General features: G+C 43.0%; 1 protein-coding gene across 9 annotated transcripts in view; it reads left to right on the top strand.

Annotated features, from left to right (window-relative positions):
- Positions 1 to 24,735, top strand: part of EYA4 (EYA transcriptional coactivator and phosphatase 4) — a 579,250-nt gene that overhangs the window by 432,813 nt on the left and 121,702 nt on the right. For 7 of the 9 annotated variants that reach the window (XM_075339873.1, XM_075339870.1, XM_075339872.1 and 4 more), the window contains 4 exons: positions 104 to 246; positions 334 to 477; positions 2,025 to 2,104; positions 4,327 to 4,507. In XM_075339873.1, coding sequence (XP_075195988.1) covers positions 104 to 246; positions 334 to 477; positions 2,025 to 2,104; positions 4,327 to 4,507 — 548 coding nt within the window. The remainder of the gene's footprint in view (positions 1 to 103; positions 247 to 333; positions 478 to 2,024; positions 2,105 to 4,326; positions 4,508 to 24,735) is intronic. The other 2 variants (XM_075339874.1, XM_075339869.1) reach the window with 1 other exon arrangement.

Here is a 24,735-nt window from a genome sequence, read left to right as displayed (position 1 = left end):
TGGAATGGTATAAATTTACGATGAGGGAAACAATTCAATGAACAAATAACATATATGCTATATAGTAAAGCTAAATTCATTTTTGTTTTTTTTTTCATTGTAGACCCTATCCACATATTCTCTCAACACCAGCCGCTCAGACGATGTCAGCCTATGCTGGTCAGACGCAATACTCCGGAATGCAACAACCTACAGTTTACACAGCGTACTCACAAACCGGACAGCCTTACAGTTTACCAACATACGGTACGTATGTCTTAGGTCTTCTATTTTGAGTGTTCTTCCTCCATTACATAACTGCTATCAAGAAATGTTTGTATTCGTCTGGTGCAGATCTAGGAGTAATGCTTCCAGGTATCAAGACCGAAGGTGGTCTCCCTCAAACACAATCTCCATTGCAGAGTGGTTGCCTAAGTTACAGTCCCGGATTTTCTACACCTCAACCAGGCCAAACACCTTATTCCTACCAAATGCCAGGTATAGAATGAATCTCTTAAAATATAATAGTTAGATCATAAATAGATATATATGGTTTAGATGGCTGTATAAAATTGGAAGGCACAGCTTCTAATGTTGTTTTTTTTAAGTAGTATTCTCATCTCCAAGATCCTATCCCAATATGTAGTAGGTATATTAATAATATTAACAAATACCTCCAATTAGAAATATAGCTGTCACAACACTCTCAGGGAAAGATGAAATGCTAAACTCAAGTGTGCAGGATGGAGTTACAACTAAGTAACGCTGTGAACACGTGTGTGCTACAAGAGCAGCAGGGAAGTCAGACAAGCCGAGGTCCGTAATTGTACAAAGGGATAAGACAAGAACGGAGTCAGTAAACAGGCCATGGGGTAGGTAACCAGAGGAGCACGTAAGACACAGGGGTTAGAAAATGCCGTAGTCAGGAGGAAGCAGGAGGTCAGAAGCCAGATTGTAATGCAGTGTCAGGGGGATAAGGCAGAGGGAAGTCAGGGGTCAGTTCTGGGTCGAGCACCAAGATCAATAAGCAACACAAACCAGGAGACAGGCACTTACTGCAGTACACCAGAAAAGACGACTGGTGTCGTTCCAGATTACACCGATCCCTAAAGAAGCCCAGAAATACCCAGAATGCAGAGCATGATTGCAGACCCCTCCCACCAACCCGAGAGTTACCCAGTGACTGAAAGAAGCCAGCCCATGACACCAGAAGGGCACCAGAAATGCCCCCCTCGGCGCACAGACAGACACTGGGAACACAGGAGGATTCACAGAACACCACAATGCCAGAACCACACCGCAGGTCAGGACTATGACAGTAGTATAGTTCTCCATGTCTCTTAGCTCATGTGCAGAGCATTGCAGCTTAGGTATCCATGGTTACATCCGCTCATGCAGTGACAGTTTGCTGCTCGTGGTCGTAACCATGGATACCTAAACTTCAGTGCTCTGCACATGAGATAAGGGACATGGCTACTGTATATCAGGAGAACTATATTACATTTCCATTTGGAGGTATTTATTGTTTTTGTTATTATTATTATTATTATAATACCTTCTACATATTGGGATATGATCTTGGAGATAGGAATGCCCCTTTAAATCATTAATAATATTATTTTAATATTTTCATAAATACTTGTATTTCACATAAATTGCCAATTCTGGATCAACTTTTCCTACAACTTTGTGTTGTAACCTTCTTCTGTTGACAGTTTAAAAATGTGTGGGGTTATTTTACATAAACTACACATTCCACTGAATGGAGAAAAGTGTTATCAGTTGTCATGCATTTCTTCATCATAGAAGTATTTCGGAGTTCATCTACCCATATAAACAATAGGTCACAAAGAGATGTGACCATTGACAGGGGATGACAGTGAGCTGCTCAGTTTTGCTTTATTAAAAAAGGTTGTACATGTTAAACATCCATTTTTAAGTTTAAGATGGATCTTTTTATTTTTCTCTTATGGGAAGTAATGCATTATATTAAATACTTATTTTATTCTATTCAATAATAAATAGTGACCTCATTTTTTTTACAGGTTCAAGTTTTACCCCATCATCAAGTATTTATGCAAATAACTCAGTAACCAATTCAACAAATTTTAGTAATCCTCAGCAGGTAAGAAAAGTGATTTTGATGTATAAAATGAACACACCTAATAGAATTTATGTGTCACATTCCCATCTTATTAAAGGGATTTTTCAAGAACGTTATAAAATGAATTGTAGCCCATTCTAGTCACATGTCAGGGCAAGTTGCAGTCTGAGGAAATAATGCTGGGGACTTGTGTCTCAACTGAAAGAAAAGCTGAGACACAACGAGGTGAAAGACTATGAGATATGATTCATTTATGCTTCTCCTTGTTGACTGAACACAAAATTTTTTTTTCCAGCCTCAGTTCTCCAAGAGCAGTCAGTAAGCAAGATTTATTTCTTCTCCTGTGATAGCCCTGCGCCACCACCTCACTGAGTTAGAATTGTTAAGTCTCGAGCTGTGTTTCTTCAGAATGCATCCCATCTGGCATGACTAGAAAAGACTGCAATTTGAATTATGTGATGGGGGCTAGTTTAGAGCATTATTAAAGACTCCTTTTGAAATAAACTCTCCAATAATATTGTGTCTCTTTTTTCCCATCAAGTCAATAACCGACATGATTTTCTAATCATGGTCACCAGTATTTGTAACTTTTTTTGCATTCCCCTTATAAAATAATCCCAATTCATATCCCATTTAGGTACTCTATAGGCACCATTGTTGAATAACATATTCGACTACATTGTTGAATAACATATTCAACTACACTAAAAGACCCCTTCACACATGGAGACTTTCTAGCGATCCCACCAGTGATCCCGACCTGGCCGGGATCGCTGGAAAGTCTCTAAACAGTCGCTGGTGAGCTGTTAAACAGGCAGATCTGGCCAACGACACAGCAGCATTTAGAGACTTTCCAGCGATCCCGGACCTGCAGAATGACCTCGCTGGTAGGGAACGCTATAGCTTTGTCGTTGGAACAATGTTAAACACACTGATGCATGCTGCGCAGTGGGAAACAAAGGACCAAAAAATGGTCCTGAAAGATTTGTAGCGCTCAGCGACCTCACAGCGAGGGCCAGGTCGCTGATGCGTGAAACACACTGCAATGTCGCTGGGGAGGACGCTATTACGTCACAATACCGGTGACGTTACAGCAATATCGGTAGCGATGTTGCAGTGTATAAAGGTGCCTTAATGGACATCTCTTCACTTTATGCTAAGTACACTCTTTAAACATATGTTTGATCTATATGGCCATTTGCATGCAATTGGAACCAGACACTTGAATTTTGGTTGGACAGATGTCAAACAAAGAGTTAAAATTTGATAAGATCAGGGTTTTATTGTAAATCCATCACTATACAATAATTGGAACTGGGCTGGCTGTTCCATATACAATATGTTTATAGGTTTCCTTGTAATTGATTCACTTCTGCAATGTAATTTGGGGATTTGTACTTCAAATCATCAATCATTCCCAAGTATGTAATGGCAAGTCTGAAAGAAACAAATTTGATGTTCAGAATGCCTCTGTAATATTAAAAGCACTCATGGAATGAAGATATGTTGACTTCCTTTTATTCTTAGGCAATATTGCCAAAGAAACAATGATTGGAATGGATGTCATGGAAGAAAATAACTTGATGTATAGTTTTAAGGTTAACGTGACAGAAGCAATCTCCAAATAACTATCTGCCAATCTCTGGATTTGAGGGTGACCCTCAGCCGGATTACACCTTGCTTCCTAAATTTACCTGTATATGTAATTCTGCTTATAACCTTCATCAGTGTCATTTATATTGAATCTTAGTGATGAGAATATTATATTGTATTATATATTATTGTATTGTATTATATATTATTGTATGTATTGTATTATATAAAAAATAGTTTAGCAATTATGCCATTAATTTGCATGATATTTCCGATTTGAGAGATTTGCTTTCAACACGCATTTCTCCAGTTGGTAATATGATCCAAGATATACATCTGGGGAAAAATGTATGTATGAAAAGGCAAAGAATATGCCTTTTTATAATACCTCATAGCCACCTGTGGAAAAGGCTTTCAGGAATGCTCTGTAATGATAGACTATAGTAAAGCACTGAATGTGGCTAAGATCTTAATACCAAGTATTTTGTAAGCGATTTTCTTTGGTTATGTGCTAATTCAATGTTAAATGTACCTGAAGTAACAGGATACCGGCTTCAACCCAGTGTTAAGTGCTAATTAATCCGTCCTCCTGCCAGATCTCAAATAATTATTTTACTACTTCACTTAATAAATTGTTCCTACTGTTCTAGGATTATCCCTCTTACACAGCTTTCGGCCAAAACCAATATGCACAGTATTACTCAGCATCAACATATTCAGCCTACATGACCCCAAATAACACGGTGGACGGCACCTCATCATCATCAACGTATCAGTTACAGGATTCGCTTTCTGGCCTGACTACCCAACCAGGTACAGAACTTCATACAGGTAAATTGTCGACAGAATCCCTCTAAACTGGCTGAGAGATTTATATGTATTATATACTATGTGTATATATTAAGGTGCAATTTTGACAATTTTAGAGGATATATTTTGTCTCTGATGATTATGTAAACTTTTTATCTACATCCGTAGCCCTGTTCAATGTGAAAAGGTTGGGCTGAGCAACTTATTACTTATTAATGAAAATGAAATACCTAGCCATATATATATTATTTAACACTGAAATAGCATTAATCATCAGTGCCTAAGTGCCAGTGGCCGGCCACACTGTTCTTAGATGCAAAATGTACCGTACATTTAACCATATCATCACAGTCAGATTTTCTCTGTCATTGTACGGTAACTCACCTCTCTGGGTATTTTGTCCCTGGTTGTCGCTTTCTTCTTGCTGCACAATTGAATGCTTGTATGGTCATGTACCAATATTAAGTCCTGACTTCTAAAAGGGTCAATGAGAATGATATTCCAAATTGATCTAACTCTTGCCAAAGAACAAGTGTCTCAGAATTTATAGAGTCCTTTTCCACATCTTTATGGGCCTGAACAATATGTTTTTTGAGTTCCTAGTTTTCTACGGGTGTCTTTGCTGTTGCTTCCTATGGTTTTCGAATAGCTTGGTTTCCTGACCTCAGTGACTTCTTTGCTGCCTGTCCTAACTTTTGTCAAATCTCTACTGATGACTAAATTTCCCCAGCCTCAACCATGGCTTTATGAGAGCATAGTTTAGTGTTTCAGCTTGTCTGTGTATCAGCCACTGGTGGAAACAAACAGAAGAAGGACCATGGTGTCAGCCATTGCTAATTGAAACTACTTTCCTCTGGGAAAGTCCACACCATCTACTCAGGGGGAAGAGCACACAATCCCCTAACCTTTATTATCTGGTTTAGCCGTAAGCCAAACATGTCCGCGATCTGGATAACCCACATGTCCAATTAACCATTATTTTGATATTCAAAAAAGCAGTTAGTGGGTTACTAGTTTTAGCTATTATCATAACCCAATACATTTCCCATATAAAATTGGGCCTGTGGATGAAGAGGATAAATAAAAAGTGGAGAAGGAAACACAAGTCAAGAGAATAGAAGAAACATACAGTATTTACAAGGATAAGTAAAACATTTTCCACACTGCACCTATATTAAAGCTTCTTTCACCTGCACTGTCTTATCAACACTTTCCAACTGAGGTCACATTCCCTCCAGTCAATGCTATGTAGGTTTGGACATGTTACTTCATTTAATTTGTGATTTTGTTCCGAGACACCAACATTCCCACTTGTGATTTGCACAAAAGAAGAGCAGCGTACAGTGATTTTCATTTTTGTGGCCTGAGGGTTTGTCTGGGACCAACATTTATCGAAGATTTTGTAAACAGTATGGAGAGAGTGCTTTGTCGTCACAAAAAAAGTGCTTATGAATGGATAGAGAAGTTCAAGGAAAATCCTACACGTCAGCTATGAAGAAAGAACCGGATGATCACCCATTACTGATAATATTGAGCGGTATCCACCCTGTAGTCCTGATCTTGCCGCAATAGATTATCACCTGGTCGGTCCCCTGAAATAAGCCCAATAAGTATGAAGATTCACGTTTGATGAAGAGGAGAGTACAGCAGTGTATTGGTGGCTCATAGCTGAGACTGAAATATTTTTTTAAGAAAAAATATTTAAGTTTTTGCACAGTTTTCAAAAATATATTGAAAAGCATGGAGATTGAGTTGAAATATGATATATTTGTCTTTTCTGGAAGATGATTAAAATATATGCTACAGCCATAGTGAAGATTATTTTTGACACTCTCGTATTTTCCAGTCTACAATAGTTTTCAGTCACTGGAGAACTTGTAAAATTAAATTTTTTTTATTCAGCTTTGCATCCACTATTACCTGATGTAAACTCTGAAGAAGCTGCCATTCGGCAAGGACACACGTAGTAGGGTGCTTTGCCCTCCCCACCACCATTCAACGTTTTTTAACAGGCTGTTTCAGTCCTCCTTTTATGGCTGAGCTCTATCTGGTCTCCCCTTTGGATTACTTTGCATCACACCTGGATCTGGGGTCCCTATTACTCGATCCCATATGCCCTGAATTGTTGCTATTTCTACTTGAAGTATATGTTTTCTGTCATTTCTATGGCCTCTAGTGGTTTATTTTTGTGTGAATATTCTAGTTAGGGCATATGCATTATAGATGTTTTCTAATTTGACTGACACCATGTATATTATACTAACATTAGTAATTACTCTATTGGTTTTTATGTGCATTTTCTCCAGCAGGAGTACCAATTGAGCACTTTATCATAGCTATATATTCATTTGGTGGGGTGTGTTCTGTTGCATGGGGTTTTCCCATTGTTGTTTTTAATTGTTTTTAGTCCATTTTTTTGTACAATCAGTAAAGTTGTGTGGATATATCCACATATGCTTGTGGAGTGCTTCAAATTTGCTGTTTTTTGTTCTTGTTTGTTTATATTTTGGCCACCAGCATTCAGCACCCCTTTATGATTATGTGCCGTGCATCCCTGTTGCTTTTGACTATTACATAATGTGGCCAAATTAACATGCTTAAACTAGTCAAAGGTGCTCTTTAAAGGGATAGTCTGGTCTAGAATGGGATCTACGGGGTAAGGTTTCTCCTCGTGGAGAGTGACATGCCAGATCTGGCATGCAGGTATGAGGAGACTTAAACGCCTTGCATGTTCCTCTGTGAAATTTAATATGCTTATTGCCTCTTCAGAGAGGAAGAGGACTTGAACTCTGGTGCCACCTATTAGAGCAAAATAACTGGAATGACAAAAGGTGCAGATGGTGTCTTATCCCAGATGATGATGAATAAGGAAGGGATTAATCAGATTTGCTCACAACTACTATGGAGGCTTGATAACAGCTGCTGCAGTCCCCATATGAAGTGGTCACAAAGTAGGAAATAAACACCGCGCTGACATAAAGAAATATCGGAACACACAAATTGTCCTTGATGGTGATCTTATCTTCAATGCGTTTTGGAGACAAAATCTCCTTCTTTAGGAGTATGATAACAGAAAATGACTAATGGATGAGGCCTCGCTCAATACACTTGCCTTACGCAAGGATTGAGCGAGGCCATGCCTACTAGTTGGGTTACGACCAAGAGTATGTATATTGCATACTTAACCGCCATTCCAGGTGCAAACACAGACAAATCCTCTGAGAGACAGTGTGTTTGCTCGGGGGATTCACAAGTCTACAGTCTCACAGAGTTAGGGGTGCTTCACACACAGCGAGATCGCTGCCTAGATCGCTGCTGAGTCACGCTTTTTGTGACGCAGCAGTGACCTCATTAGCGATCTCGCTGTGTGTGACACTGAGCAGCGATCTGGCCCCTGCTGCGAGATCGCTGCTCGTTACACACAGCCCTGGTTCGTTTTCTTCAAAGCCGCTCTCCTGCTGTGACACACAGATCGCTGTGTGTGACAGCAAGAGAGCGACAAATGAAGCAAGCAGGGAGCAGGAGCCGGCGTCTGACAGCTGAGGTAAGCTGTATCCAAGATAAACATCGGGTAACCAAGGTGGTTACCCGATATTTACCTTAGTTACCAGCCTCTGCAGCTCTCACGCTGCCTGTGCTGCCGGCTCCGGCTCTCTGAACATGTAGCTGCTGTACACATCGGGTTAATTAACACGATGTGTACAGCAGCTAGGAGAGCAAGGAGCCAGCGCTAAGCAGTGTGCGCGGCTCCCTGCTCTCTGCACATGTAGCTGCATTACACATCGGGTTAATTAACCCGATGTGTACTGTAGCTAGGAGAGCAAGGAGCCAGCGCTCAGTGTGCGCGGCTCCCTGCTCCCTGCTCACACTGGTAACTAATGTAAACATCGGGTAACCATACCCGATGTTTACCTTAGTTACCAGTCTCCGCAGCTTCCAGACGGCGGCTCCGTGCAAGCGCAGCGTCGCTTGCACGTCGCTGCTGGCTGGGGGCTGTTCACTGGTCGCTGGTGAGATCTGCCTGTTTGACAGCTCACCAGCGACCATGTAGCGATGCAGCAGCGATCCTGACCAGGTCAGATCGCTGGTCGGATCGCTGCTTCATCGCTAAGTGTGAAGGTACCCTAACACACAGAATGACTGCAGACTTTTAACTCTTTAATTCTTGACCAGACAACCCCTTTAAAGAGAATACATCATCTAAATTGGCCCTGAACTACTATAATGTGTGGATAGCTAAGTAGTCAGATTTGAAGAAGGTAGTTCTTATCTTTCAACTTACCTTCACCCCTCCACAGTAAACCAGTATCCAGTATTATAGTAGTTCAGTCATTTTACATGATAGCAAATGGAGCAACATGATGGAACTGTTAAGTGATAACATAATAATAAAGTCTCTTTTGAAAAGACCGTTGTGGTGTACTGCTTTGAATACTTTTACAAAAGATTTTTTGTAGACACTGTAGCTGCTACAGCTAAAGATACTTTGTTTGGCACTCTTATGAGGATATTGTAATGGGTACTTTTCCTGGAGACACCTGGGCATGTACTTTTTGAATGGACAATGTGGCTAAGTCTGCTAAGGTAACATTATATGACTGACATTGTTGGGGTCACAGTGGCTGACACTTTTATGAGGAATTCGAAGGTGAACATTTGGTGCACTTCTTGCAGGGGTATTCTAAAGTTTGTAAGTTATCCCCTATCAATAGATATAGGATATTGTTCCAACTCCTGCGACCCCCCCCCCCCACACTGATTCTGAGAAATGTGACACTGAGGAACACTATTTGAATGGTGCTGAGATTAATCAAGCACACTGGTGCTCTATAGTGGAGTGGCAATGACTGGTGCAGAGCTATTTGTAGTGATCTTAATAAAGGTGTATTCAGGAGAGATAAAACAATGTTTGCAGTGTCCCTGCCCTCATACACTGTAAAGATTAGATGCCCAATACAGATCTATTTTCTTGTAAAAAAGTATGACAGTAGCTGCTCCTCACCCCTCACCACTTCTGTCTGGGATGATAGCTGACACACCAGTGTGAAGCTCCGTGTTGTTGCAGACAGCAGGCGGAGTGGTGGGTTGGGGCTCTCTCCAGGTGGCTCCTAGCTGCCAGCCCTCTGACATCTGTCTGTTCAGTCCAGTACTAAGGGGCATGATGGGCACATGGTGGCCTGCTCAAGGCTGTTCCTAGGTGCCAACCCCCTAATAGCTAGAAAAGAAAGTACCATGATACATCAAATTCAAATGTAACATGATTTTTATTTCATCTTATCTCAGTAGTCTGTGTATATGGGCCAACCTTTTGGTTGTATGACCTTGTTCACGGCAAGCAGAGTAACGGATATCTCCAGCACGTTCCTGTTTCCTACTCTGCCAGCCATGAGCTAGGTCTTACAACTGAAACGTTGGCCCATATACACAGACTACTGAGATGAGATGTAATAAAAATCATGTTCTATTTGAATTTGATATGACATGGTATTTTCTTTTCTGGATATTTTCCATTAACATTGAGAACCTTCCATTGATTTCCCTTTCTCTGGATGATCTCCAAGGGGTCCACTTACTGTGGCGGAGATCGAAACCCAGGCCCTCAGATAAACTGTGTCCTAGCTCCTCAGACACTTCCTCTAGAAGCCCTATCCTATTCAGAAAAGAGGGCGGTTAGGGGGTCGCCACAGCTTCAGGAAAGAGCTCTTCTCTCGCAGTTGCTACCAAAAATTCTGAACCAAAAGGTGGATCACTGCTGCTCGTGAGTTGTTGCTTACTCCTACCAGGGTGAGTCAGAGGCCTTGTCTGCAGTGCGTCCTCTAGCTCAATCTCTAATATTCAAGCCATTCGTTTGTTCCTAGCCCTTTTTTTTCTCCCATCTGAAGTTGCTATCTTTAAAAGGACTTCACACTACTCCACAATCATTCTACCTCTTCGGAGTTACATACGTCTACCAAATGCAGCCTTTTAGGTAAAACATGAGGTGCACATCCGAGCTAAACTCTAGTCAAAACCTATCTAACAATCTAAGATGGAGTAAGTCCTATCCTAGTGACTGACTCCTCCCCTTTTGGGCTAGTCCAACACGTAATGCTCTTTGCCTCTGTAGTCACTCTGTAGCAAGGAAGATGCTATCTAAACAGCATCCTACATAACATTTCTATCCTTATACATGCATTCCTACATAATAGTCCTACTCTTCTATCTACATTTCTACATTCTTATACACACTAGATAAACAGTATTGTTATATTCAGGGGTTGAAATTCGAACACCCCCTCAAATTCCTCCCCTCTTTAACCATGGTCATCCCCAACATAATACCACCTGCAAGACACAACACAAAACATGCAAAGCAAACATTCAACATTAATATTTTGCTGCTCCGGATTCAAAGTCCATTTTCTTTGTAGTAGGTTAACATGACCACTATCCTACTGGGTTGGGACACCAGAACAAAGAGTTCAGTTCAACAGGGCCTTTTGACCAACAAGATCCCATAGTCCACAGGGGCTTACACATGGAAGTCCTTTTACCTGTACAGGGTAACAACTTATCACGGGGAACTCAGGTTCAATTTAAGTACTTTCCCTGGGCACACACTTCAAACATTGCAAATCAGTGATCTAGAAGGTGCATCAATTCATTTGTTTGCCCCCCCTTCCCCTCTACAACAGTCCCACTGCCCAAGGTTTTGGATGCTTTTTGTCTTGTATTAACTTCAATAAAATATGTAGTATATACTTTGACTTTTGTATTGGTTGTGTTCTCTCATTGGTTGTATATATTTCTACGATTGGTCACATTGTGCTTTAAACCCATGCACTCAGCAATATATTGGGTACAGGGGTTTCTGTGGTGCAGATCACATATTTTTAAAGCGGCTACATGTCGTTGATGTCTCAGGTGAATCCGCCTCAGGATCCCGCAATGAAGACAGACATGGAGGCCAACTGTTCTCAAACAGTTTCTTTAGTTCAAAACTCCCTTCTGAAGTTGCATTTTTTTGGAGGTTTTCACACTACCCCACATTTGTTCTACTGTTTCGGAGTTACATACACATACTAACTGCAGCCTTTTAGTTATAACACAACATAAATGTCCAAACTAAAGTTCAGTCAGACCCTATCTAACATTCTAGGATGGAGTCAGTCCTCTCCATAATGACTGGCTCCTCCTCTTAACGCTCTCTGTCCCTAGCGGTTGCTAGGCAGATCCTATCTAAACAGCATCCTACATAACAGTCCTACTATTATCTTTAAATTTCTACATTCTTATCATCACACTACACATTACTGTATATAAGGAGTGTTGATGTCTTCAGGGCTAGAAATCTGAAGACCCCCTCAGAGCTGTACTGAATAAACCAATGCAGTGCTCTGCCTCTGCTCTCTGCCTGGCACATGGCAGTATATATTATGCACTGTCATGGGTTGTACAGAACTAGATCACAGCATATATTTGCATTTTCTTTTTGACCTGACTGCTAATAGAAGGGAATACACCCTTACACAACGTATAAGTGTGGACTGAGACTACAGGTTTAATAGAACTCAATGTCACATCAGTAAAAGTATAGGTTTAGTCTACAATTATACCAAACTATATACACAATATATGGACAAAAGTATTGGGACATCTACACATTGCATCTACAGGAGTTTTTATTATATCCCTTTCTAAATGTATAGGCATTAATATGTAGTTAGTCTTCCCTATACAGTTAAAACAGCATCAACTCTTATGGTAAGGCCTTCAACAAGTGTGTCTGTGGAAATTTTCACCACATTCAAAAGAGCATTTGTGAGGTGAGACACTGATGTTGAACGAATGGACCTAGCTCACAATTCTACTTGATCCCAGAGGTGTACAATAGGGTTAAGGTCACGGTATAGTGAAATTAAGACTTTTCTTTAACTGTTACTATGGGTCCTTAAGGCCGCTTTACATGCTGCGACATAGCTAGCGATGTTGCTAGCGATCGCACCCGCCCCCGTCGTGCGTGCGTCACGGGCAAATCGCTGCCAGTGGCAAACAATATCTCTAGTACGCGTCACACGCACATACCTTCCTAACGACGTCGCTGTGGCCGGGGAACAAACTCTTTTTTTAAGGGGGAGGTTTGTGCGGCGTCACAGCGACGTTACACAGCGGGCCACCAATAGAAGTGGAGGGGCGGAGAGTAGCCGCATCAACGTCACTCCCACCTTGTTGCTGGAGGACAAAGGAGCGCTGTTGTTCATCGTTCCCGGGGTGTCAAACGTAGCAATGTGTGCTGCCTCAGGAACGACGAACAACCTGCATACAAAATGAGTAACGCTATTTGGGAAAGGAACGACGTGTCAACAATCAATGATTTTTTGCCGTTTTTCGGATCATTAGCGGTTGCTCGTAGGTGTCACATGCAACAACGTCTCTAACGTCGCCGGTTGTGCGTCACGAATTCCGTGACCCCAGCGATATCTCGTTAGCGATGTTGTTCCATGTAACGGGGCCTTAAGTCAATCTCTTGTAAATAGCCCTTAGAATTATCCCTCCTCCACAAAATGTTTGCATCATGCAGTCAAGGAGCTAAGGTTCTCCTATCATTTGATGATCTCAAACTTCTTGTGCTGATGTAAATGTCAGAGGCAATTTGGTACTGTGGACGTATTGAGACAGAAGAGGATTGACAACGTTTTTGCACTACGTGCCTCAACATTTGCTATGCCTGCCCTGTACATGGTCTGCCACTTTATGGATAATTCTATATGGTTGCCAGACACGTCCACCTTTAAATAATATCACTTATGGTTAATAGTAGAATATTTAGGAAGGAAGAAATTTCACAAACTGATATTACCATGCTGACATCCTATTACTCGGCCATGCTTGTATTCAGGGAGTTCATTTAAAAGACCCATTCTTTATAAGTGTGGAAAAGAACTGGAAAGGTAGACTGCATGGCTATGACGTTATCCTCTTTTGGCAATGGGACTGAAAGAAAAAACTGGATTCTAATATCAAAAGTTTTGTTCCAATACTTCTGTCTATACCTTTTAATACATTAAATGTGTATTTGTTACGGTTGCTGCGAGCACTGGAGACTATGTCCAGATTTCTTGCTACTGCACATGTGCGAGCGCTGGAGACTAAGTCCAGATTTCTTGCTACTGCACATGTGCGAGCGCTGGAGACTAAGTCCAGATTTCTTGCTACTGCACATGTGCGAGCGCTGGAGACTAAAGCTGGTGTCACACATAACGACGACGACAACGACGTCGCTGCTACGTCACCATTTTCTGTGACGTTGCAGCGACGTCCCGTCGCTGTCGCTGTGTGTGACATCCAGCAACGACCTGGCCCCTGCTGTGAGGTCGCCGGTCGTTGCTGAATGTCCAGCTTCATTTTTTGGTCGTCACTCTCCCGCTGTGACACACACATCGCTGTGTGTGACAGCGAGAGAGCGACGAAATGAAGCGATCAGGAGCCGGCACTGGCAGCTGCGGTAAGCTGTAACCAGCGTAAACATCGGGTAACCAAGGGAAGACCTTTCCCTGGTTACCCGATGTTTACGCTGGTTACCAGCCTCCGCTCTTGCTGCCAGTGCCGGCTCCTGCACTGTGACATGTGGCTGCAGTATGCATCGGGTAATTAACCCGATGCATACTGTAGCAAGGAGAGCAAGGAGCCAGCGCTAAGCAGTGTGCGCGGCTCCCTGCTCTCTGAACTGTGACATGTAGCTGCAGCACACATCGGGTTAATTAACCCGATGTGTGCTGCAGGAGAGCAAGGAGCCAGCGCTAAGCGCGGCTCCCTGCTCTCTGAACATGTAGCACAGCGACCTTATGATCGCTGCTTCTGCTGTGTTTGACAGCTAAGCAGCGATCATAACAGCGACTTACAAGGTCGCTGTTACGTCACCGAAAATGGTGACGTAACAGCGACGTCGTTGTCGCTGTCGTTTAGTGTGACACCAGCTTTAGTCCAGATTTCTTGCTACTGCACATGTGCGAGCGCCGGAGACTAAGTCCAATCTTGGAGCCATTGCACATGTGCGGGTGACATCATCGCTGACACGAGGTCACATGTCTCTGACACTTTCTATGCCGATTGGTCGCTGGTCATGTGCTTGTGACGTCTTGCTCGGTGATAGGCCAGCATGACGTCACTCCTGTCGTTCTGGCAGCGGATTGGCTCTGGTGTCCTCCATCTTGGATGAGGCACAGAGTTTATATAAGACCCTGACACACGCCGCATGGTGCTCAGTCCTCTTGGTTCATGCATATGAGTAGACGCTCTGTGCGCGTTCCTCTAGGCATTCCTCTGTCTATGCTAGGTGAGCGCTACCGGCAGGGTAGCGTTCTTATACCTTACAGCTTCGGCTGCTGTCCGTATCCTTACCTCTTAGGGGAGCGGACATAGGCAGGTGCCTGAGGCACATGGTCTGGCTGGGCCTTGTGATTCTACTCGTAGGTGGACGTTGCCGCTAGGGTAACGTTCCTTATACTGCGTCTGGCAGTTGTTCGTATCCTCGCACACTAGGGGAGCGAACAGAGGTAGGAGCTTTGTGCGGCTTACACTGCTGTTCGTCTCTTTTGCACCACTAGAAGAGCGGACCTAGGCAGGTGCCATATCTAGTGGTTCGTGTCCTCGCACACTAGTGGAGCGAACGCAGGTAGGAGCTTTGTGCGGCTTATGCTGCTGTTCGTCTCTTTTGCACCACTAGAAGAGCGGACCTAGGTAGGTGCCATTTCGCACACATTGCCTTTGTCTCTTTGATTATTAACAGTGATCATTCCACACACCCTCCAAGTAAGGGAGGAATTGCTTTACTTACTTATTATATTTACTTATTTATTATATCCTTCTGTGAGTTAACAGAGGTATTGCACTCTGCCATAGTCTGCAGCAAAGTCTTTGCACGGTGGACCCTGACTGTCTGATACTCCTTTCGGTTATTATCAGACAGCCCCCCGTAACATTAGGACTGAGCCAAGGGTCTGGCAGTTATGGCAGAATATCAGCAGTTACACCGTTACATACAAGTACTTGAGTCACGGCTCAAGAGTATAAAGGATAAACCTCAGACCATGGTGACATCTGCACATGATCCTCGACTTGCTCTGCCAAACAGATATTCTGGCGATGCTAGATCATGTCGTGGTTTCATTAGTCAGTGTCAGATACACCTAGAGGTCAACTCTTCTCGCTTCTCTACGGAGAGGTCCAGAGTAGGCTTTATCATCTCCTTACTTCAGGACAAAGCCTTAGAATGGGCGACTCCCCTATGGGAGCGCTCTGATGTGGTTACTCTGAGACATCAAGACTTTCTTGATGCTCTTAAGGCGGTATTCATGGGTCCGCAGGTTACCCATGATGCGGCCCTGAGACTGTTAGATCTATCTCAGGGTTCGTTATCCACTAGTTCTTATGCCATTGCTTTTAGAACTCTGGTGGCAGAACTAGATTGGCCAGAGAAGGTGTTGATTCCTATCTTCTGGAGAGGGTTGGCAGGCTATGTCAAGGATGCCCTTGCTACTCGTGAGGTCCCTGCTTCTCTGGAGGACTTGATCACAGTAGCAACGAGGATCGATGTACGCCATAAGGAACGTAGACTCGAGGTCTCTTCCTCACGCCCTAAGCATCGGGCTATTCCAGTTGTTGAGGGTCCACTACCATCTTCCTCAGCATCTGAAACATCTCCCACTCCTATGGAGTTAGGTCATACGTTCTCCAGACTACGCAAGTCTGGTCCTCCTATATGTTACGTATGTCGTCAGGCTGGGCACTATGCCAACAAGTGTCCTAGTCGTCAGGGAAACTCCCTGGCCTAGTAACCATTAGAGGGGGGTTACTAGAGACGTCTTCTGCACCCTCTAAGTGTTGTATCCCAGGTCAGCTCTCGTTATCTGAGAATACATGTCCTATTATGGCTTTTGTGGATTCCGGAGCTGACGGGATTTTTGTGTCCTCAGGATTTGTAAAGGGACACAATATTCCCTCTATCATGTTAGAGGCGCCTATTCCTGTCCGTGTTGTTAATGGAACTATGTTGTCTGACTCCATTACATTGAGGACAGTTCCCTTGCGCCTTTCCCTGTCTCAGGGTCACATAGAGGAGATTTCTTTTCTTGTTTTGCCTGAGGGTATAGACGACGTCCTTCTGGGTCTTCCATGGCTTCGGACTCATGCTCCTCACATTGACTGGGAGTCTGACAGCATTATTAGTTGGGGTTCGAAATGTCAGTCCCGATGTCTTCCCTTACCACCTAAGGTCGTTGCGGTTGCATCAACTGATCTCTTTCCCATACCTACACCCTATTTGGATTTCGCTGACGTGTTCTCCAAGCAGGGTGCTGAGGTTCTTCCACCCCATAGGCCGTATGACTGTGCCATAGACCTTATCCCAGGTTCGGTTCCACCTAAAGGCAGGGTTTACCCCCTGTCGATACCTGAGTCGGAGGCCATGTCGACCTATATAAGAGAGAGTTTAGAGAAGGGGTTCATTCGTAAGTCTGTCTCTCCCGCGGGAGCTGGGTTTTTCTTTGTTCGGAAGAAAGAGGGTGATTTGCGTCCCTGCATAGATTACAGGGGTCTCAACGCAATCACAATAAATAACAAATACCCATTACCTTTAATTTTGGAGCTCTTTGAAAGACTGAGAGGAGCTCAAGTTTTTACGAAGTTGGATCTGCGGGGTGCATATAACTTGGTACGAATTCGAAAGGGTGACGAATGGAAGACCGCTTTTAACACCCGAGACGGTCACTATGAATACCTCGTCATGCCTTTTGGGTTATGTAATGCACCCGCAGTATTTCAGGACTTCGTAAACGATGTGTTCAGGAATTTACTGTTATCCTCAGTAGTGGTGTATCTAGACGACATCCTGATTTTTTCTCCTGATCTGGAGACTCATCGTCAGGATGTCGTTCGTGTCCTTTCCCGTTTAAGGGAGCACTCATTGTTTGCTAAACTCGAGAAATGTGTATTCGAGCAGTCCTCATTGCCTTTTTTGGGTTACATTATCTCACAAGAGGGTCTGGCTATGGATCCTGCGAAGCTCTCTGCTGTCCTGCAATGGTCCGAACCTCATTCCTTGAAGGCGGTGCAACGCTTCTTAGGATTCATAAATTATTACAGGCAGTTCATACCCCATTTTTCTACTTTGGTGGCCCCTTTGGTGGCCTTGACTAAGAAAGGTGCTAATCCCAAAGCCTGGTCTACTGAGACATCTCAGGCTTTTGAGGCAGTAAAAAGACACTTTTCAACTGCTCCCGTTCTTCAAAGACCCGATGAGAATAAGCCCTTCCTCTTAGAGGTTGATGCCTCTTCAGTGGGTGCTGGTGCGGTCTTGTATCAAAAGAACGGTGCAGGTAGAAAAAGGCCGTGTTTCTTCTTTGCTAAAACCTTTTCACCGGCAGAGAGAAACTATACCATTGGGGATAGGGAACTGCTCGCCTTGAGATTAGCCTTGGAGGAGTGGCGTCACTTGCTGGAAGGAGCGAAACATCCTTTCCAGGTCTATACAGACCATAAGAATCTGACGTACTTACAAACCGCTCAGCGTCTGAATCCTCGCCAAGCCCGCTGGTCCTTGTTTTTCTCCCGCTTTCACTTCTCCATCAACTATCTGTCTGGGAGTAAGAATAACAAGGCAGACGCCCTGTCTCGCTCTATGCTTTCTACCCAGGAAGAGATTGACGAACCTCGTCTTATCCTTCCCTCCAGGGTTTTTCATACGCTCTCCCCTGTGACGTTAGACCAAATCCCACCGGGCAAGACCTTTGTTCCGCCTGATCGACAGAATGATATACTGTCATGGGCCCACACCTCAAAGGTGGGTGGGCATTTTGGTATTAGGCGGACACGAGAGTTACTGGAGAGGTGGTATTGGTGGCCACACTTAGCCATCCACGTCAAGAGATATGTCGGTTCCTGCTACTCGTGTGCTCGCAACCGTCCATTACGGCAGAGACCGGCTGGGCTCTTGCATCCTTTACCAGTGCCAGATAGACCATGGGAGGTGGTAGGCATGGACTTTGTGGGTGATCTTCCATGTTCACAGGGACATAGATTTGTGTGGGTCATTACGGACCATTTCTCCCGGATGGTTCATCTCGTACCGTTATCGAGAATCCCATCTTCCAGGGTACTAGCCAAACTATTCCTCAAGCATGTCTTTAGGCTTCACGGGATGCCAGATCGTATCATTTGTGATAGCGGCCCGCAATTTACTTCCCGTTTCTGGCGAGATCTTTGTAGCCTTCTGCAAATTGAGTTGAATCTCTCTTCGGCATACCATCCGGAGACTAATGGTTTGGTTGAACGTACCAATCAATCTATGATTATATACCTTCGACACTTTGTTGCTGAGAACCACGATAACTGGTCCTCCCTCCTACCCTGGGCAGAATTTGCCCTTAACAATTCGCTGGCTGAGGCCACTGGGCAGACACCGTTCGTACTCAATAATGGGCAACACCCTAGGGTACCGGTACCGTTTCCCACTGCTGCACCTCCTCCTCTTGTGGCCGACTGGGCAACTAATGCCAGAGAGGTTTGGGATCGGACTCAAGAGTCGATCCAAGCAGCTAAGGACCGTATGAAGACGGTGTCCGATCGGTTTCGTCGCCCGGCTCCTGTCTTTTCTCCAGGGGACTTTGTGTGGCTCTCTGCAAAACACGTGAGACTTAGAGTGAGCTCTGTCAAATTTGCTCCTCGCTTCCTGGGTCCTTATGAGGTTCTTCGACAGGTAAATCCTGTAGTCTATCAATTGAAGTTACCTGTCCATCTTAGGATTCATGACAAATTCCATGTCTCACTGCTAAAGCCGGCTATTTTACCTCACGCTCGTGAAGTGCACTCTCCTGCCTCTGATTCCTCTCGCTCTAGCTATGAGGTCCGAGCCATAGTTGGTTCTAAGATGGTTAGAGGGCGCAGGTTCTTCTTGATAGATTGGGAGGGCTATGGCCCGGAACATCGCTCTTGGGAGCCTGAGGAGGCTGTCCATGCTCCCGACTTAGTTGCCGATTACCTGCGTCGCCGGGAGGGGGGCCCTTGAGGGGGAGGTACTGTTACGGTTGCTGCGAGCACTGGAGACTATGTCCAGATTTCTTGCTACTGCACATGTGCGAGCGCTGGAGACTAAGTCCAGATTTCTTGCTACTGCACATGTGCGAGCGCTGGAGACTAAGTCCAGATTTCTTGCTACTGCACATGTGCGAGCGCTGGAGACTAAGTCCAGATTTCTTGCTACTGCACATGTGCGAGCGCTGGAGACTAAGTCCAGATTTCTTGCTACTGCACATGTGCGAGCGCCGGAGACTAAGTCCAATCTTGGAGCCATTGCACATGTGCGGGTGACATCATCGCTGACACGAGGTCACATGTCTCTGACACTTTCTATGCCGATTGGTCGCTGGTCATGTGCTTGTGACGTCTTGCTCGGTGATAGGCCAGCATGACGTCACTCCTGTCGTTCTGGCAGCGGATTGGCTCTGGTGTCCTCCATCTTGGATGAGGCACAGAGTCTATATAAGACCCTGACACACGCCGCATGGTGCTCAGTCCTCTTGGTTCATGCATATGAGTAGACGCTCTGTGCGCGTTCCTCTAGGCATTCCTCTGTCTATGCTAGGTGAGCGCTACCGGCAGGGTAGCGTTCTTATACCTTACAGCTTCGGCTGCTGTCCGTATCCTTACCTCTTAGGGGAGCGGACATAGGCAGGTGCCTGAGGCACATGGTCTGGCTGGGCCTTGTGATTCTACTCGTAGGTGGACGTTGCCGCTAGGGTAATGTTCCTTATACTGCGTCTGGCAGTTGTTCGTATCCTCGCACACTAGGGGAGCGAACAGAGGTAGGAGCTTTGTGCGGCTTACGCTGCTGTTCGTCTCTTTTGCACCACTAGAAGAGCGGACCTAGGCAGGTGCCATATCTAGTGGTTCGTGTCCTCGCACACTAGTGGAGCGAACGCAGGTAGGAGCTTTGTGCGGCTTATGCTGCTGTTCGTCTCTTTTGCACCACTAGAAGAGCGGACCTAGGTAGGTGCCATTTCGCACACATTGCCTTTGTCTCTGTGATTATTAACAGTGATCATTCCACACACCCTCCAAGTAAGGGAGGAATTGCTTTACTTACTTATTATATTTACTTATTTATTATATCCTTCTGTGAGTTAACAGAGGTATTGCACTCTGCCATAGTCTGCAGCAAAGTCTTTGCACGGTGGACCCTGACTGTCTGATACTCCTTTCGGTTATTATCAGACAGCCCCCCGTAACAGTATTTATACATATATACACATACTCTCTATACTGTATGGACAGAAGCATTTCAACATATCTTTTAATATGTATAATCTCCAGTTCAAAAATGAGCATTTTTTAGGTTACTAAAAATTGCTCTTATTTGTAGAGGGTTTTTTTTACATATAAATTTTGATGCTTTGCAAAATTCTAAAGGTCTTCAAATTTTAATTTAAACAATATATTTATTATTGCAGGAAATGATTGAAAACAGTGATATTTAAGGAAATATCTCACACATTCATGCTTACAAAAGGTTAATGCAAATCAGTATTAGGAAATCCAGACAGCTAAAAGTCCAGTTGTTCAAAAACCAGGCAGTGCTGACTTCTGCAATTCTAAAATAGATGCATACCTTACGTTCAGCGGGACAGCTGCTCATTCTGAATTAGAGATTAGCTTAATGAAATAAAGTTGGTTCTGAAGAAAGAAATAGTGAAGTGAAGGGCACAACAGTTGAGGTTCCCTTACAAAGTGGCTGGGCAAAACCACAAGAACATTAGTGTTATGAAGACTGGACATTGATATACAGTTACATCACAAATTTATATTAGCAACACGCAAACATCTCCCAAATAAAATGCATTTGAATGTGTGTATATCATCCAATGTACGGTATATAAAATCAGTTTTGACATTAAATACTCTACTGGAAATTGTTATCTATGGTATGCTAAAGTAACGTTGCAAATGCAATAAAAATCAGGAACTGGCAGGAATATTAGTGGATGACCTATGAATCTGAGTATCTGTTTTATATATAAATTTAAGCTGCCTAAAGTGGTTCTTTCATCATTGGATTACAGGAGAGCACCAGCCCCCTGCCTTCCGGCTCTGTTTGTTAGTGGTGGTGTTGGTACAGGTCCAAACTGTGCGCTCTCTGAGGCTGCAGAGGACAACAATTGCGCTACAGATGGCTAAGAGCCAGCAATCTGGCCAAGTTTAGAGAAGCACTTACAAGCTCTTTTTAGTAAAAAGCTTGAAAGCACTGTGCTACCTACCTAAAAAAACAGACAAAAATAGTTCAAAATCTCTATATTCTTGATAGTAGAGGGCATTATCACAGGCTCTTTGTAACTTTACAAATTAAAGAGCTTGAGATTAACCATTTTAAAGTCATATTATTAGAAGTTAAACTATACTTATTCCTCATTACAACCTTGTGCAATTTCTATGAAATGCGAAAACACTTTTTAACTGGCTCTTTATAAAACTGGCTACTAATTATTAGGTAAAACCCTGTGGTTTTGCCACTTTTTCACTACTCTATGGACGGTGAATCCTAAACATGACCATGCAGCTTTCATAACTATAGCCTCTGTCTATTCCACAAAGATGAGCACTCAGCTAGGTAGGGTGTTAATGTGTTTTTATAGAGGAGTGGATAGGAAACCGCTGCAAAACACCTGAGATACGATAAGATACAATACGATATGATACACTTTATTGATCCAAAGGGAAATTGTAGTATCACATACGCAGAACATGAACGTGAAATACATAATTATAACATAACAGAAGGATGTCAAACATTACTATTATTATGACAGGTCATACACATTTGGTAAACCAAGAAAATAACATTCACTTTGAGGGTTTCACACCTAGATAAATGTTATACATTTCCATTACAGTTGGCACAAACTAGTTCCTGTATCTTTCCGTCTTACATCTTAGTAGGATTGGACAGTTGCTAAATCTACTCCAGTCTCATGAACCGCTCATATAATGGGTATATACATGGCTTTTGAGTTATTTTTCTCTACTACTTTTCTGTACTTTTCTCTACTTCTCTATTACTTCCTTGTGAGACAGCACAATTAACTCACAATGCCACTTATTGATTGGATAACTTAAAGCAAATAAGAGGCTAAAACATAACCTTTAATATCAAAGTTAATAAAAAACCTATAATATTAGGTCGAAGTAACCAAAAAGCATCTCCGGCCCCTAAAATAACATGTCAGCCATGAGTTTCACACCACATAATAGTATCAGCTAAGAAATACCACTAGTATAACAATCAAAACAAACAAACATAACAAAAAAAAGTGTTTCCAAGTGCGAAAAGGACAGTGATCCTATCTAGATACACAACAAAATAGAAAAACACAATATACATAAATCATACACTGTTGACAGCAGTCAATATGTCAAATGCACCCAAGTATAGTAGTAGTATAATTGATATATACAAAATGGAATAATCTCACCGAATGGGTGGTATGCAGGGTGAATCAGTCTCTCCCTCCTATAGGTCTTGACATTGCCATGGCGTCGCTGACCCTATTTCTCACTTGGAGATGACCATATACTGTCAACCCCAAACTTCCGCCCTAACATGGGCAGACCACAGCTAGCTATTCTGGAACCCCTGTGCTCTCCCTGATAGCATCCCGACGCGTTTCGTCGTTCCAGACTCATCAGGGGATATCGTCCTACAAGGGGACAAAGGTCCTGCATCCTAGCTCACAAACAATCTGTGGAAATTCCTTGAAATTACTTTTTTCTTCTACCTCTTCAAAAGTGTCAAGATGGTGGCCCATTGCTGAGCTTGACGATTGATAAGTTTATTGACCTTATCAGACACCCTCACTCTATTTCCCCAGCATATGATTGTGAAAAAAATGGAACTTGCCTCTATGGACTGGTAGGACATTGCTAAAATTTTGCAATACACATTAAATGATCTTAGTTTCCATAGAAAGTATAGTTTGTTTATCCCCTTTTTATAAACCCTCTCTATATGGCACCTCCAGTCTAGTTTGCTGTCCAAGTGGACCACCAAATATTTATAACTAAACCTGCTGGACTTCCTAACCAGCAATAGTGACAGGTAAAGATTCCATCTTTTTTCTGGTATAGTTCCCACCAACGTTTTAGATTTCGTTACATTTAGTTGTAGATAGCTAGCATGGCACCAATCCACAAAATCCTACATTAGCCTTTAATATTAGCTTTTCTAGCAGGAGAACAATATAATCGAGTGATTGAATTCCAACTTCTCAATTTTTATTTTCTATCCTATGTCAGGAAGGCATGAGGCCTTAATACATGTTAGATGGTCATCTTTTCACACGGAAATCAGTAGGCTATCTCTTATGATAGCTTTTAATCACTTATCTAATTTGAATGTCCTGCAGCTAAATTTAGGTTTTTTTAATTTTCTTCAAGAATCAATCTTTTTTTATTCCCAGAAATCAATAATTTACAAGTTCACATTAGTGTTTATAAAGAGTACATCTGTTGAAGGCCAGCTACTATAAGACCATACAGAAAACCATTTCACCATCAAAAGGACTAGAACAAGAGTTAATTCATCCCCAACACAGGTATAAATGAAAACTGTAAGGCTGGGTTCATATAGCGTTTAACACATCATGCTGCCCACCTCCAATATGCGTATAGAGCTGAAAATTATGCACGATAGGGCGCAGTGTGATGATATAAATTTTTTATGTCACTATAAGAAAAGTAATGCTTCGGCACTCAGAAAAAAAGGGAATAACAAGAAAAACATTTCCTTTTCATTTATGCTTTATAAAGTAATTCAAGAAAAAAATTGTGTGAGACATGTTAATACATCCAACATTTCGGCTGATGACATCAGCCTTTCAGGAAAACATGTCATGGGGAGTATTCAGAAGGAAAAGGGAAGGGGAAGCTTGCTGGTAAGGAAATACATGGTAAATACTTTTTCAGACAATGATATATTCAAAAGGACTGAAAAAATCCAATAGATGATGGCTGAGGTAAGAATGCTTGCTGCGGTCCTATCAGAACTCGCAGTTCCCACTAGTCAATGCAAAGAAGTGTGGTACTGGAAGTGATGTTGTACCCTCTTGGAAGGAGGGAAGCCCTAGGGGAGTATACAGGTTTATGGATCTGGTCCTGATAGGGATAAGGAGTCCTGTATCACAGTGACAGCAATTTATATGTGTCTGGAATTCAGATGTAAACCC

This window comes from Anomaloglossus baeobatrachus, chromosome 3 (genome assembly GCF_048569485.1).
Source record: "Anomaloglossus baeobatrachus isolate aAnoBae1 chromosome 3, aAnoBae1.hap1, whole genome shotgun sequence".
In the NCBI taxonomy this organism is placed as follows: domain Eukaryota; kingdom Metazoa; phylum Chordata; class Amphibia; order Anura; family Aromobatidae; genus Anomaloglossus; species Anomaloglossus baeobatrachus.
The sequence above is the reverse complement of the archived record's forward strand: the minus strand, read 5'-3'. Positions and strand labels throughout refer to the sequence as shown.